We start from the raw sequence: 15043 nt of genomic DNA, 5'->3' as shown, positions 1-15043 counted from the left end.
TATAGGGAAACTATGTCCGCCCTCCCGGCAGTACGGAGGCCTCTGTGGGCGTGGCGATGACGAAGCATGTCCGCGAAGGGCTCTATGGCTATTGCAAAAACCAAAGGAGAGAATGGGCACCCCTGCCTCGTCCCCCTGGCGATCCCAAAGGAAGGAGAGCAGTGGTCACCTGTACGGACCCTAGCCACGGGGGACGAATAGAGTAGCTTGACCCAAGAGAGAAAGGAGGGACCAAATTTACAGCTCTCGAGAACCCGCCAAAGGAATTGCCATGAAACCGAATCAAAGGCCTTTTGCATGTCCAGCGTAGCCGCTACAGCCCGAGTTTCTGGGCTAATCCTGTCAATTATATTAAATATACGCCGTAAGTTCAGGGAGGTGGACCGCCCCGGGACAAAGCCCGCTTGATCGGAATGAATGATGGACGGAAGGATGGGGGCCAACCTGAGAGCCAGGGCCTTTGCGTATATTTTGGCGTCGCAGTTTATAAGGGAAAGCGGACGATACGATCCACAATGCGAGGGAGGTTTGCCAGCCTTTAGCAATACTGTAATCGTGGCCTCACGTAGTGAAGGGGGGAACACACCTGTCTCGACCGACTCCTCCCACACAGCCAACAGGTGAGGAAGGAGAAGTGATTTATAGGACTTGTAAAATTCGACTGGGATACCATCGGAGCCGGGGGCTTTCCCCGAGGATAGGGAATCGATAGCATCGGAGAGCTCTTCCAGTGTGAGTGGGGAATCAAGAGAGCCCGCGGTCTCAGGGGATAAAGTTGACAAGGGAAGGGATTTGAGAAAGGAGTCGATTTCTTCCACTGATACTTCGTCCGCATTGGAGTATAGGGACTCGTAAAAATTAAAGAATTCCGTGTTGACGTCCCGGGAGGAGACAGCCAAAGAGCCGTCCAGTCTCTCAATCCCGAGAATGTGTGGGGAACCCGTCTCATGTCGGATCAACCTCGCGAGGAATCGACCAGGGCGCTCGCCCTCCCCGTATTTCCGCGCGATACCTGGGTTGTCCAGAAACCTCTGTTCACGATCAGCCAGGGAGCGAAATGTATCCAATTCCGTCCCAATGGCCGCTAGGTTACCCGGAGAAGAGTGAAGTGAACATGCAGCCTCCAGGGTCGACAGCTTGGATTCACTCTCGGCTAGGGCTCTCCTAATTGATTTGAGGACTCCGTTTTCCTTGGAAATTGCAATCCCTCTAATATAGGCCTTGAAAGACTCCCATAGTGTGGCTATTGATGGTACCGAGCCTGTGTTTAATTCGAAGAACTCTTCAATAGAGTCCTCGAGCTCGGAATGAAACTCTGGATCAAGAAGGGCAAGGGGTTTCAGTTTCCAGCAGCGGGACCGGCCAGGATCAGGGGCCCAACTCACGGTGATGGTCACTGGAGAGTGGTCAGACAAGGTTCTGGGTAAAATCATTAACTGTTTCACGTCTTTAACCAGGACATTGGAGATCACCCAGCGGTCAATTCGGGAGTATGAGTCGTGGACTGAAGAATAAAATGAATAAACGCGAGAGTCGGGGTAAAAGAACCTCCATGCATCCACCATGGCCAACCGGGGCAGAGATGATAATGCAGCATAGGCTGCCCTGGAAAGATGACGGGGCTTGGTCCCAGATCTATCAAGGGCCACATCAAAGATAGTATTAAAGTCCCCCCCCCAGAGAATTGGAACAAGGGAGAAGCCATCTAGAAGGGACGTGACCTGTCTGTAGAACTCAGGGTCATCGAGGTTGGGGCCATAAACGTTCAGCAAAACCACTTCTTTCCCTTGAAGCGTGGCGTGTAACAGTACATACCTGCCCAGGGGGTCAATATGTGAAGAGATGAGGGTGAACCGGAGACTCTTGTGAATAAGGGTCATGACCCCACGACTTTGAGTAGAGAAGTCGGTAAAAAACCTATGGGGGCCCCAGGTTTTGGCGAAACGCACGCATTGTTCCATGCGAGCATGTGTCTCCTGCAAAAAGAGGATCTTGGACCCATGGCGCTCAGCCTGCAGCTTGAGCTGCCTCATCTTTCTATAGTTCCCCAACCCCCGCACGTTCCAACTCATAAAGGTTAAGTCCCCCTCTGCCATGGATGTGGTAGTGGTATAGTCAAAAAAGGTGTCCAAGACCAATGGGTGAGTGCTGCACCCCAGTCCGCCCTCGCTGCCAGTGCCAATTTTCTGATAATAAAACCCCAAACATGTCCCACCCCCACCCACATCCCCCTCCCAAACAGAGGAATGACAATCCCAAACCCCCTCAACCAAAACCAAACTAGAGGCATCAGCGCCTGGGGGCCTGTAGGCCGGGCTGACCGCAGCGCTCCGGGCCGCAGCAGGACCAGTAGAGCTCAAGGTGCAACTTCAAACATTGAATGTAACTTAAGCAGGGTGTCTTGCACTTAGCAGTATGGCACATCATTGAAATGAAAGGAGAAACTTGAACAAGCCGAATCCGGGAGAGAGGATCAATGCGGCACCGGCGACGGGGAAGGGCCGGACCCGGCCTCCCCCCGCAGGGCCCAAGGGGGAAGCTGCAGAGTTGTGGACAAGAGAAGGAAGTCAGCCTGGGAAGTGTTCGTCCATAAACTTGGAGGCCTCTTCCGGGATCGTGAAGAAGAACACCTGATTAGCGTGTTCTATGCGCAGTTTGGCGGGGTATAGCATGGCATATTTAATGGAGTGATCTCGCAGTCTCCGCTTCACAGCCTGGAAAGTCTTGCGTTCTCGTTGGACGGCGGTCGAGAAGTCGGGGTAAAGATGAATCCTCGCACCTCCCAATAAGAGCTCGCCCTTGACCCTTGCAGCTCTGAGTAGAGTATCACGATCCCGGTAGTTCAGGACCCGGGCGATGATGGGACGAGGCGGAGCCCCGGGTTTGGGTTTAGCGGTAAGGGCACGGTGCGCCCGCTCAATAGCGAAGTGGGGGGAGAGCTTGGGCGAATCCAGGAGTGACATTAATGTGTGCTCAACGAAGTCCTCCATTGGCTCGTGCACCTCGTTCTCAGGGACCCCGATGATGCGAAGGTTATTGCGCCTTGAGCGGGATTCCAAGTCCTCGTTCTTCTTCTTCACCTCGAGGACTCGGCTCGAGAGAGCGACAACCTCGGAGCGCAGTGCACCCAGTGCATCCTCGGCGGAGCCGACCCGTGTCTCGACCTCAGACACGCGGCTATCGGTCCTCTCGATGTGGGCCTTGATTGAGGATATTGTGCCGTTCATATCGTCCAGTTTTGAGTGTAGGGCAGTGAAACCCTCCCTGATAAAGTCCATCATGCCCTGGGGCTCAGGTGCCACTGCGGACGACGACGCCACAGGGGCCCGCTCAATGGGGTCCTCCGGGGATCTAACAGCCGCCTTCGCAAACATGTTGATGGAGCTCTGTTTCCTCGCGCCCCCCTTGGTCATTTTGACAATGGTGATGGTTGAGTGGGGTAAAGGGGAGTCACCAGCAGCCCCAAGAGGGAGACGGGGGGGGATCCCAGGCCGTGTAAGTCAATAATCCAGGTAGGGTGCGTGACAAGAGAGGGAGGCAGGAAATATCGTGGCCACGAGACTATGCCGTAGAAGTGTAGGCTGCAGGGCTCCCGCCCGATCAGGAAGGTGTGGAAGACAGCCAGAGATGGAAGAGTAGGGACCAGCGGTATTGACGGAGCCCTTCTGCAGAGTATCGCTCCGGGTGGAGTGGCAGTAGCCTCCAGAGTACTGAGGCGGGGAGAGGCTAGCCCCCAGTGAACGATAGGGCCACACAGAACGAGGGATTCCAGCCAAGGTAAACGCAATATGAGGTTGGTGAAGGCCGAGTAGCCCCCCAAGGGGGGGGAGAGCTAGAGCTGGGCCCCAGAGCAGGAGAGCCAGGAAGGTCAGGGCTCACCAGGCGGAGCCGGTCGTCGTTGCTTGTGGGCCTCAGATACCCCACACCGCAGAGAGGAAGACCCGCCAAGGAGGGGTGACCCCAGAGTCCCGAGGCAGGGTGGCGGCAGTTCCGGCGTGAAAAGTCAATGGAGCCTCCCCAGCACGCACCCAAAGGCCGCGTCGCCCCACCGGCACAGGGTGTGCAAGCAGGGTCCCAAGGAAGAAGGAGAGAAGACCACACGGCGACTCCCAAGCTGGGACAAGGGATCAATCCAGGCGCCTCTCCAAGAATGACGGGGGCGGCGCGCCCCAGGCCACCCGGCACCAGGGGGAACGAAAGCCCGGCCCCCCCCAGCAGATCGCAGGTGCTGGAAGGAATTCAGCAAGGCCCCCAGGCGGATTCGTCCACCCCCCGCCGGGGCCGGCCGCGGCTCACAAAATCACCCCAGGAGGGGGGGGTCGGCCCAGCGGGGCCCGAGGGCCGCAGGAGCACCGAGGCCGCGGCCGTAGGATCGCCCCCGGAGGCAGCGAGACCCCCCCGCAGCACGTACCCGGGCGCCGCGCCGCTCCAGCAGTGCAGCGCGTGCCGTCGGGAGGGAGAGGCTCCGGCGACCCCCCCACAGGTCGCGGAGATCCTCCGGAGAGGGCGAGGAGGGCCCAAGATGAAGTGTGCAGCAGGGGGGTGGGGGAGCGGGACGGCCGCGTCACAGGTCCAACGTCCCTCCAGGGACACGGGGCAGCCCGCCCCAGGCCGCACCGTCCCAGCAGAAGCCGCAGCCCCGCCGGCGGGCCACGATCCCGGGCCCCCGTCGGCCCCGCCGCCGGAAGGGATGAGGCACGCCGGCCCCCACCGATGCCCGGCAGATGTGGGAAGCAGCGCAGCAGGACCCCGGCGGGCACGACCACTCTCCGCCGGGGCCGAGTCTTCGGCGCGCAGGAGCGCCGCAGGCGGGGGGATGGGTGTTACGGAGTCGGGGAAAGCCCTTCCCGGCTCCGATTCACAGCAAGATCGGGTCCGCTGGATCCCCGAAGCCGTGGCAGCAGAATCGTGTACCCCGTACACGGCAGCAGATAGGAAAGGCGCCAAAGAACAGGATTATGAGGTCCGCTCGCCACGGAGCTCACGCATCAAGCGGCCATCTTGCTCGGCGCACAACAGCGCCCCCAATGAACTGCATTCTAAAACTGTGATACAAGTCAGGCTATCTTTAGATGGCACCCTGTCTGATCCCATTGAGACTTTTAGAGGACTTGAGCAGGGTTTCCTCTTGGCCTGTACTCTGTTCAATTTTTTTGTTGCTGACATGTGCCGAGATTTTGCCAATATCATTTCAAATTCCCCAAAGTTGGGAGGCCAAGTGATCCTCTGGCTGTTCTATGCTGACAACCTTGTGTTGTTGGCTAGAACGCCCAGGGGCTTGCGCACCTTCCTCTCCCAGCTTGGCAGGTATGTTGAGACCATCTTGCTGAAGATCAATCAGGCAAAGTGTAAGGTCATGGTGTTGGGCAGCAACAGGCGGAGGGGCCCTGGGGCGGCATCCTGGTTTTTGCAGAATACCAAATTAGACGATGTTCCTGAATACAAATACATGGGTCTCTCCATTAACAACTATGCAAATGATAATCCTTATTATCGAAACTTGGACCTTAAGTTGAGGATAGGTATCTCTCAGGCTGGTATTATACAAGAGAGATACAGGGAGTTTTCGTTTACACCAGCTATGATTTTTTTAAAAGCAAAAAAAGTCACTCCTATCCTTACGTATGGGGCCGATACAAGAAATTGCCTAACAGAGCAATTTTGGCAAAAATTAAAAGGTCGATTTTGGAGGGCCATACTGGGTCTACCACCGTCAGTCTAGATGTAGCTGATATGCCATGAACTTGGAACTGTATCACTCTATGCCATGTATACCTGTAAGCTTTTATCCTTGTATAGGAAATACCTAATGTCAGCTAAAATGAACTGTATCATGGATACTTTAGCAAATTATGTATTAACGTCAAAGCATGGTAAAATCTTAGCTTGGAGAACAAAAATCCAGAATATTTTGCTTCTTGAAGGGATCCAAGAGAGTGTTTTGATTAATAATCTGGGTAGGGCGAAACAAAAACTCTGGTTAATCGATTGGATAAAAACCCGAGAGAATGTTCTAAATTGCAATTGTTCAGAGACCAAGCTTATAAAATCCAAAAATTACACTCGGTGGAACCTTACTTGGTAAAGATTCCTGATCCTAAGCGAAGACATATGTATACGAGACAGAGGACGAATTATGGTACACCAATGAGATCTTGTTTAAATGCAAACTTAGCCTAAATAATTGCTGTAGATTTTGTACAAATATTTTACAACCGGAGACAATAAAACATCTGATTGTTGAGTGTCCTGCTTTAACTTCGCTAAGGATTAGACTGTTTCAATATGTTTATAGGACGTCAAATATTAGACACAGATACTGTGGAGGGCTCTCTACGATAGTCATAGCTCAAGGATGAACGTAGCCATGATAACATTCATGCAGTCTCTAAACTTGGAAACAAACAAACCCTTGTACGACATGAAAGAGTAGTTTTATTATCAATTGTTAATTTTGTAAATGCTAGTAATGAGGTTTTAATTGTGAATGTATTGGATAGAATTGAAGAATTCCTAACGTGGGAGTTTCAACTGTCTTTTTCCTTGCTTGTATTTAATAATTTCTTCTTAATGAGATGTGGATTTGATACAACCATTTGTTTTATTAACATTGTGAAGTTTATAACAAGTTATGTTGACTTGAAATGAATTACTTAATACTTTTGTTGTAAATTTAAATAATGTATGTGAAATTTGATTGTATATTTGAAAGGCTGCTTGTTAAGCTATAGAAAAAAAAGAAAACAAAAAGATAAGAAAATCCTGTAATTGAACGTAGAATGCTTTTTTCCAGAATTTTTTGCAAAAACAGTGTTGGGGACATTGGGATCCAGTGAGGGTTTATTGATGAGGGGCGAAATCCACGCCTGCTTAATGCATGGCAGCACAGTGCTTTCCCTGAACGAGGCATTCATAAATTAGGTGATCAGAGGCATAAGCTGTTTAGCACATGCCATGATGGTCGTGGCGGAGGCAGCATCTCCCTTGCAATGGGTAGGTTTAAGTTGCTCAAGTATTACTGATACCTCTACTTCGGATACCTGGCAGAATTCAAAAGTGGGAGTGTTGCAGCCTGTCCCAGTCCCTTCCGAGTCTGGCTGTGGTATTATGCATGCAGCACGTTTATTGGCAATATCCTTCTGGAAATTTTCAATTTTGTTGGTCATAGCACCCAGAATGGATGTACATCAACTTTAACTTTTGTATTTATGGACTACTGGTGCTATTGGGCATGGATTTTCTAGTTCTTGAAGAACTATGAAGAGATCTTTAGTGTTGGAGCTTGCGTTTTCGATCCTATGGTTGTACATCATTTTCTTGGCAAGTATAATAGCCATCTTCTGTTCCTTAGCTGCATGATTATAGCTGTTACTAATCCACACTGTCTAATCTTTTTTTACACATATTAAAGTCTTTACGTTTGAGCATCTCAAGGTTGTGGCTTTCCGGAGAATACCAGGGTTTGGAGTTCTTTTCCCTGATTAGCATAGTTTCCTCTGGAGCCACAGTGTCGGCTGTGTGGAGAATCACGTTTAGATATAACTTGGCCAGCTTCACCACCGACTCAAAGTGAGCCAGTTTATTCAGTGCGTTTTTGAAGATGGGCGCTAATGCTTCTCCAGTCAGCCTGCGCGTGTTTCTTAACTGGATAACTATCCCGTCTATTTTGACTTTATTTTTCTGATGTACAGGGCAAATAACTCTGAAGTGGATTGAGGAGTGATCGGAAAATGCACATGCAATTAGTTCTATGTCTTTGACTACAACTTGATGGCATGCGATCCAGTCCAGCGTTCTGATTTTTACGTTTGTGGCCTCTCGGACCTGCAGGGAGAAGCCTAGATCAACCAAAGCAGCCTCAAAGACTGCTGCAGAGGAGTCACAGTTATCACCCGGGCCCAGATTGGGAACAGCCAGGATTATGAATTTAGATAGTGGTTTGAGTAGGGGCATCAACAGGTCACAGAATTGTGCATGAAAATCGTGCATTGTGGATAGAGGGCGATAGGCCCATCTCTCACTGCAGGCAGCTTATTTAATCCTGAACCAGGCGCTTTAGCGTCGATGCATCAGGGTCAAGCCGGTCTTCGCCGGTCCACGCCGAATGTGCTGGACCATTGCCTGTTTTCCATAGCTCTCCAGGTTTGCCTGCAATCAGCACATAACTAATGTGTTAGTGTGAGTATCGGGCACTCGATTCGGATATCTATCTTTATTCTCTTATTTCTGCAAGCCTATTCGGCCAGCATAGTCTTTTGAGACTTATACCTTTACCAGGGCTACGCACACGCAAACCGAACAAGAACAGAGGTGATATGCCAAAAAATAATGGATGGTGCTATTGTCATTGGCCAACCATTTCACATGCAAATCCTTACAGCCAGACAGGCCTGTAATGGTCGCTTCACGTAACTGTGTTGAGGCCTCAAATAATGGCAACACCTCCACCAGGTCCAGTTGTGCAATCTGCCCCAAGCATTAAGTATCCAGGGGGAATTGCCAGGGCAAGCCCTGGTCCAGCTGCCTCATGTAACCATGTTTCTGTGACAAACATAATATCAATTCTATTACTCAAAAAGTAATCCACCACCTCTGTGGCATGCTTTATCAGGGGGCGGGTGTTGAGTAGTAGGCCATTCAGGAGGCGAGGGTGCCCCTGACTAATGACCGGTGTACTGACAACCGCGGAGGTATTGGTTCTATCAACCTTGAGGGCAGTAGGCCTGGGAGTCTCATCACTTTTTAATTGAGTGTCTTGGCCATGATCAGCTATAATATTGCATCATAGGTGTTTTCCCTGTCCCTTCAACTTGTGTTTATCCCTGTCCTTTAATAGGGCATTATTTAGAACAGTTACGGAGGAATCGGTAGCTTGGGCCGGTATGGCCATGGGTGGGATGAGGAGAGCCTCCACTTCAGTCTAGCAAGGGCCATCGCACATGGGTTCTAGCACTGCTATGGGTGTGAAAGTTTTGTCGATATAGTCATTAGGGGGGTCGTCAAGGAGTTGTCACAACATGGGTCTAATGCCATTGCTAGGTAGCGTTTCAAAATCTCTGCTGATCTATTAGCTTGAATAGGTTCCATTTCCTGTGTATTAGGCAGGTATGGCATCATACAATGGGTCCTTGAAGTGAGCGGAGGGCAGTTATTTGGGATGCTTAGAAAAATATCTATCGTTGCCGCACCACACGCCGATCTCAGTACGGCGATAACCTATAGAAAGGACAGCAGTATACAGTATACACAGACCGGTGTAAATCAGGTGGAACTGTAGGGAAGAGATTTCCAGCAAAGAGCATTTTTGTTAGGTCTGTGTGTGCGTAGCAGTGGGAAAGGTATAAGTCTCAAAAGACCCTGCTGCCTGAGTAAACAATGGGCTTGCAGAAAAAAAAGGGTGTAAAGATAGATATCAGAATAGAGGGCCTGATACTCACACGAACACCAAGTTATGTGCTGATGGCAGGCAAAGCTGGAGAGCTATGGAAACAGTCAATGGTCCAGCGCGTTCAGGGTGGACCGGCTGCACCCTGAGGCACCAGCGCAAATGCGCCTGGTTCAGGATTAAATAGCCGCCTGAAGTGAGACCTGGGTAATGGACTCCCTATGGTCTAAACAGCTTCAGTCATACATAAAATAACTTTTAAGCACATGCACACACAAAGGATAATGCCATACAATAATTCCTAAGCAGTTTCCTGGAACACTGCTTCTAAATAGGTAGACCCCAGGGGTGCAGACTTGCAAGCAAAATGACAATCAAATGTCAGCGTGAACACAGCACAGGGCTTCTTTAAATAGACTGTGAAGACCAGCTGGACCATAATGCACTTGGTTCAGGATTCAATAGTCACCTGTAGTGCAAGCTGGGTAATGTAGTCCCTGTGGTCTAAACAGCTACAGTCATACAAAAAAGTATTTTTAAAGCACATGCACACACAAAGGATAATGCCATACAAAACAATTCCTAAGCACTTTCCTGGAACACTGCTTCGAAATAGGCAGAGCCTCAAGGTATAGACTTGCAAGCAAAATGACAATTCAGCATATTCAGCAGAGTGTTACTGGCTTTCTCCTCAACAAATCACCAATGGGACACCCCCCCTGATTCTCCTACCGTGTGCCCAGAATCATGGGTAGCAGCAGCTCTTCCAGAGAGGTCTGGGATCTCCGACAGCTGAAGAGGTTGTTTGCAATATATTCCTGATATAAAACACATCCATCCAGAAAAAGACTGATTATTACACAAAGCAGAAACATAACTAAAAGATTCCCCATATTGAACAGCAGACACTCCAAAATATCAGTCCCGCATAATAACAAAGATTACAGTAACCAAACGATATCCCCCAAAATAAATGTGATATTCCAGGCTTAGTTACCCTTGACAACAAGCCATTTCCACAGTCACATCAATGTCGTTCGCTATACTATAACTTCCACACAACCTATTTACCACGTGTTCACCGTCTGATATCTTAGCCAAGATCATGGCTCAACCCACCAAAAGGTGATAAGCGCATTTCACAGTTTAAACAGTTCAAAATGTAAAGAAAAAGACAGGCAAGGGATATTCTCAATACAAGAAGCAGGTTCAAATAGGAGTAAACACTTACTAAGGATTAGGAATAGGGACCTAGCATAAAAACATTATATATTTGTTTTAATTATAAAACAGCCAATAAGCTTTTTTTATAAGAACCATATATCATTATCATCAAACTATTACATAAAATACATACAATACGATCATTCAATCGATCAGATGTGGGACATATTTCTGTGTCTCTATATCTTCCCCTAACTCCTCGTGGCATCATTGTTGTCCCCAAGACGGCCTTTAATTTCCACCCATAATTTAGTAAAATGATAACTTAAGTAAGGTGAATATCCTTCCCCATCTCAAAACAAACTCCACAATTTAGATGGGTCTCTACTAATACAATGAACCCTTTCCGCTGCCCTTAATATTCTTTACAGATCTTTATGTATGGAAGCACAGGAACATAAAAGATGTTTAGCTGATTCTATCGTCTTTTAACCACAAAGCCTGTATTTGCAAATGTATATGCCTAATTTCAATGTAGGTCCCAGATTCTCCAGTGTATTCAATAAGTTGAATTTTAGAAGCATGTATTCCAGTCTAATACACAAGTTAGTTAAGGAATATATGTATTTGACTCTTAGCATGATGTTCATTTATGTACTCTACATTATTTGTATTAGTGGAGAGATCAACCCATAATTGAGCTTTCCCAATCTCTTCAAGGTATCCCTTTGTCAGCCTCCTGTATTTCCGGCTAGTAAGGCAAGAAGAATGAATTCCAATATTTCGTCCCAGGGCTTTGCCCGATTCCCAGATCGCTGTACACATAGTTTTCTATATGTTAGCATTTGTTCTAACTCAGCTTGCAGAGCAGTCTGCCTTGGCATGTTGCTCGGGTTCACCATTCTCCAATACTACTTGGCTGTCTCCCTGGTGTCAGCTTGATTGTATTTATATCTAGTTCACTCAATATGTATTCTACTGGAAGACAAGAGTGAAAGCTCGGTAGAGATTTGATACATCGGCTCTCCAAGCGTTTGAGTTCTTTTTCTCACTTCTTCCCCCAGGCCAATGCCCCATAGGTGAGCTTTCAGATAATTTTAATTTCATATTATTTTGAAATAGATGACATAAAAAAGCCTGCATGTCCTGTAGCAAACTGTTTGCACCTAATTGTTTGATCTCCAGATAAAATGTTTCAAAATCCGGACCGCAATTAAGTTGGGAGTCTATCAATACTCACAAATAATTGGAACCTTGGACCTTTATAATGAAGCTTCCGTGTAGCGACCACCTAGACTTATTCAATTGTTTGTTCTTATTACTATTGAACACCATTATTTTAGTTTTGGTGATATACATTTTAGGATCATGTGATTCTGCAAATATCGACAGATGTGTAAACAGTGCTTGTAATCCCCTCAAGGTACAGGTGATCAAGATCAGATCTTCGGCATAACCAAGCCAAGAAAATGTAGTTGTTCCCGTTTTAGGCAGGCAGGTTTGTACTGCATTTAGACAGTTAAATCAGCCAAGTAGCAACTAAATAGGAGGGGCACTAATATGCACCCTTGTTTCAAAACAGTGGTTGTTGAGCTATGTTCTGTTAGGTCACTCCTCATACTCAGTCCAACACATACCAAGCTATTTTGATACAGCTTGCACACCATGTCTAGAAGCAGACAGGTAATACCCCATCCTTCCAGGTTCTCCCATAAAGTCGTGCTATTAACTGTGTCAAAAGTGCCACTAAAATCGGCTAAAGCCACATATAATGGTTTCTGCCAAAAGCACCATGCACTCTTGTTGATAGTTGTTAATATCATGATATTACTTATGGTGGAACATGATTTCTGAGATCCTAGATGCGGACACAGAACTCATGGGTTTACTCATAAACCTTTATTCAAATCAAAAAGGGCTTGGAAAAGGCCTCACTATCCCTAATCTACAAGGTATTTTCCTACCTCAACCAGAAATAAAGGGCTCTGTCCTTTGTCAAGATGTCCAACATAAAATATGCCCTGTGTCCGAAATCCTATTCTGGCCCTCACACTCTAACTCTAAGGTACAAAGAATATTGTTTCAGTTTCTCAAAGTGATTAAATGTTCAAATTCAACATAGAAGTATAAATCCAACCAAAAAGTTTCAAAGGACAATTTGTGTTCCAGCCAAAGGCTCCCTTTCCCAGACTCCTTTCTCCAATATTCAAAAGTACAAACAAAGAATAACTCCCTCCTTTTGATATGTTCACAATTCCATGGAATGGCTCTCTTCCCCAGGTTTCTTTTTATCTCAAAATTCCAAGGGCATCTGTCCTCATAGAACTTCTTTTCCACTGTAGTTCCAATTTTGTGTGCGGGTCCCATACTCGCAGGTCACTTTGAGGGCAATTCACAATCTCAAGGTCATGGATCTTCCTTAAGATTCTCTTTCACTTTCCTTCAACATTTCAACTTTGCCTGATACACGCTCCTGCCAAGACTTCCATCCATTTCTTTCAAAATACTTGGCTTGCAATCTTTCCTAAACACTTGACTTTGCCTGCTATATTCTCCTGCCAGGACTTTTATACAGTCTCTCAAACAATTGGCTTGTAGTCTTCCTTAAACACTTGGCTGTACCTGGTATACTCTCCTGCCAGGACCTGCATGCAATTATCTATCCTTTTGCCCACCAAGTGATATCTGCCCAGTATTGGTTTATCAGTTCTTGTTTAGCAAAGTGCATTTCAATATTTGTTGCAGTATTTACTTTACTTACTCTTCTTAAACATGTGTCCAGCAAGCCGTTTGTCTCACGGTTCAAAAATCCATTAAACCCTTCACAGGTTTCACTGTGTTCCCCCCTTTATTTTTCATGGATCGCCATATATTTTTAGGCAACCCGGTAACCCGTTAGTCTTTCCTGGGCTGATCGGGTGCTATAAATGTCCCTTGCGTCTCTTCACTTCTCCGCTGTTAGGAAAGATCCCCCTTTACTGCACCTTTCCTTCCATTTCCTTTTTTTTCTTTTTTTTTTTAACAACTTTATTTATTTCGGTTACAGCATTATCTATGCATTGCATGAGTCCACAGGACTCTGCTCGCATTTAATATGCATGCAGCTTGACCTGTGCCCACTCCCCTTGACCCCACCCCTCCCCTCCTTTAATTCGTGGTGTCCTGATGGGTAGGGGACCCATCAGGGCTCTGAGGGCCCAGAAACTTTGCTACCAGGTGGGATTGAAATGTTAGGGCTGGGAAGCGGGAGTGGTACTGCAGTACTGGAGCCCAACAGTCGGTGAAGCGGTGGAGGGCCCCTTCCTTCGCTGCTGTGACCTTCTCCGCCACCAGGATCTCCCAGACCTTTATCCACCAAAGGGCCAGCAGCAGGCCCTCCCGGGCCTTCCACTGCCTTGCCACCGTGATTTTGGCTGCTAGCAGTAGATGTGTGAGCAGTTTGGCTGATCGGCCCGCTCTGGGATAACTGTCCGGGCTCGCCACCCCAAGCAGGATGACCTCCGGGTCCATCGGGAGTCTGCGCTGAGTGATGACTTCCGCAATCTGCAGGACTTCCTTCCAGAAGGTCTGTACTGTCGGGCAACCCCACCACATGTGGAAAAAGGATCCTTGTTCGCCGCATCGTCTCCAGCAGCTCGTGTCAATGTCAGCGTTACAGTGGTGCAGGCGGACTGGCGAGTAGTACCAGCGGTGCAGGAGCTTCATGGTGCATTCCTTGTTTGTGACGCATCTGGATGTCGAGTTGATCCTGGACCATATCTCCACCCATGTTTGATCTTCTATGGGGTGTCCCAAGTTCATTTCCCACCCGGACATGTATGGCGGTCTGACTTTTAGCATGTCCTCCTGGAGGCGTCGGTACATTGGTGATCTGACTTCGGCCTGTGCTTTCTTCCGTTGCCAGTTCAAGAGGGTGGAGGTACCGGGTGGCTCCCCGACGGATCGCGGGCTGCGAGATCCAGTGTCGGAGTTGGATGTATGTAAACCTCTCTCCTTCTGTTAGTTGAAAGCGGGCTTTGCTTTCCTCGAAGCTAAGTGGGTTGTTGGCTTCGTAGAGTTGAGAGAGGGTTCGGAGGCCACCTTTGGTCCATCGGTGGAAGCAGGCCGCCTCCATTCCTGGTTTGAAGTCAGGGTTCCCAATGACCGGGGAGAGCGGGCTCAGGGCCCTGGGTATCTTACTCCTCCGACAGGCCCATACCCATGCCTCAAGAGTCGCTTTGGTGGCTGCTAGCATTTGCATTTGCAGTCCCTGGCTTCGGTGTGGTCCCGGGGTATGTAGCAGGGAGTGTAGTCGAGGCTGACATCTGGATTGCTCCATGCTGGACCATCTTGGAGGGGTCTCCGGGTTCATCCAGGTCGCTGCGCTCACCAACTGGGCCGCCAGGAAGTAGTTCATCAGGTTGGGGAGACCAAAGCCGCTCCATTTCGCAGCCCCTGTCATGACCCTCATAGGTATCCTGGCTCTGCGTCCCTTCCACACAAACTTCGCTAGCT

At 48.5% G+C, this 15043-nt stretch overlaps 1 protein-coding gene across 1 annotated transcript in view; it reads right to left on the bottom strand.

Moving 5' to 3' along the window:
- GPAT2 (glycerol-3-phosphate acyltransferase 2, mitochondrial) overlaps positions 1–15043 on the bottom strand; it is a 2680481-nt gene that overhangs the window by 1405781 nt on the left and 1259657 nt on the right. The window contains exon 12 of the mRNA XM_069619102.1: positions 10118–10203. Coding sequence (XP_069475203.1) covers positions 10118–10203 — 86 coding nt within the window. The remainder of the gene's footprint in view (positions 1–10117; positions 10204–15043) is intronic.

Source organism: Ambystoma mexicanum, chromosome 10 (genome assembly GCF_040938575.1).
Source record: "Ambystoma mexicanum isolate Mex_15411 chromosome 10, UKY_AmexF1_1, whole genome shotgun sequence".
NCBI lineage: Eukaryota > Metazoa > Chordata > Amphibia > Caudata > Ambystomatidae > Ambystoma > Ambystoma mexicanum.
The sequence above is the reverse complement of the archived record's forward strand: the minus strand, read 5'-3'. Positions and strand labels throughout refer to the sequence as shown.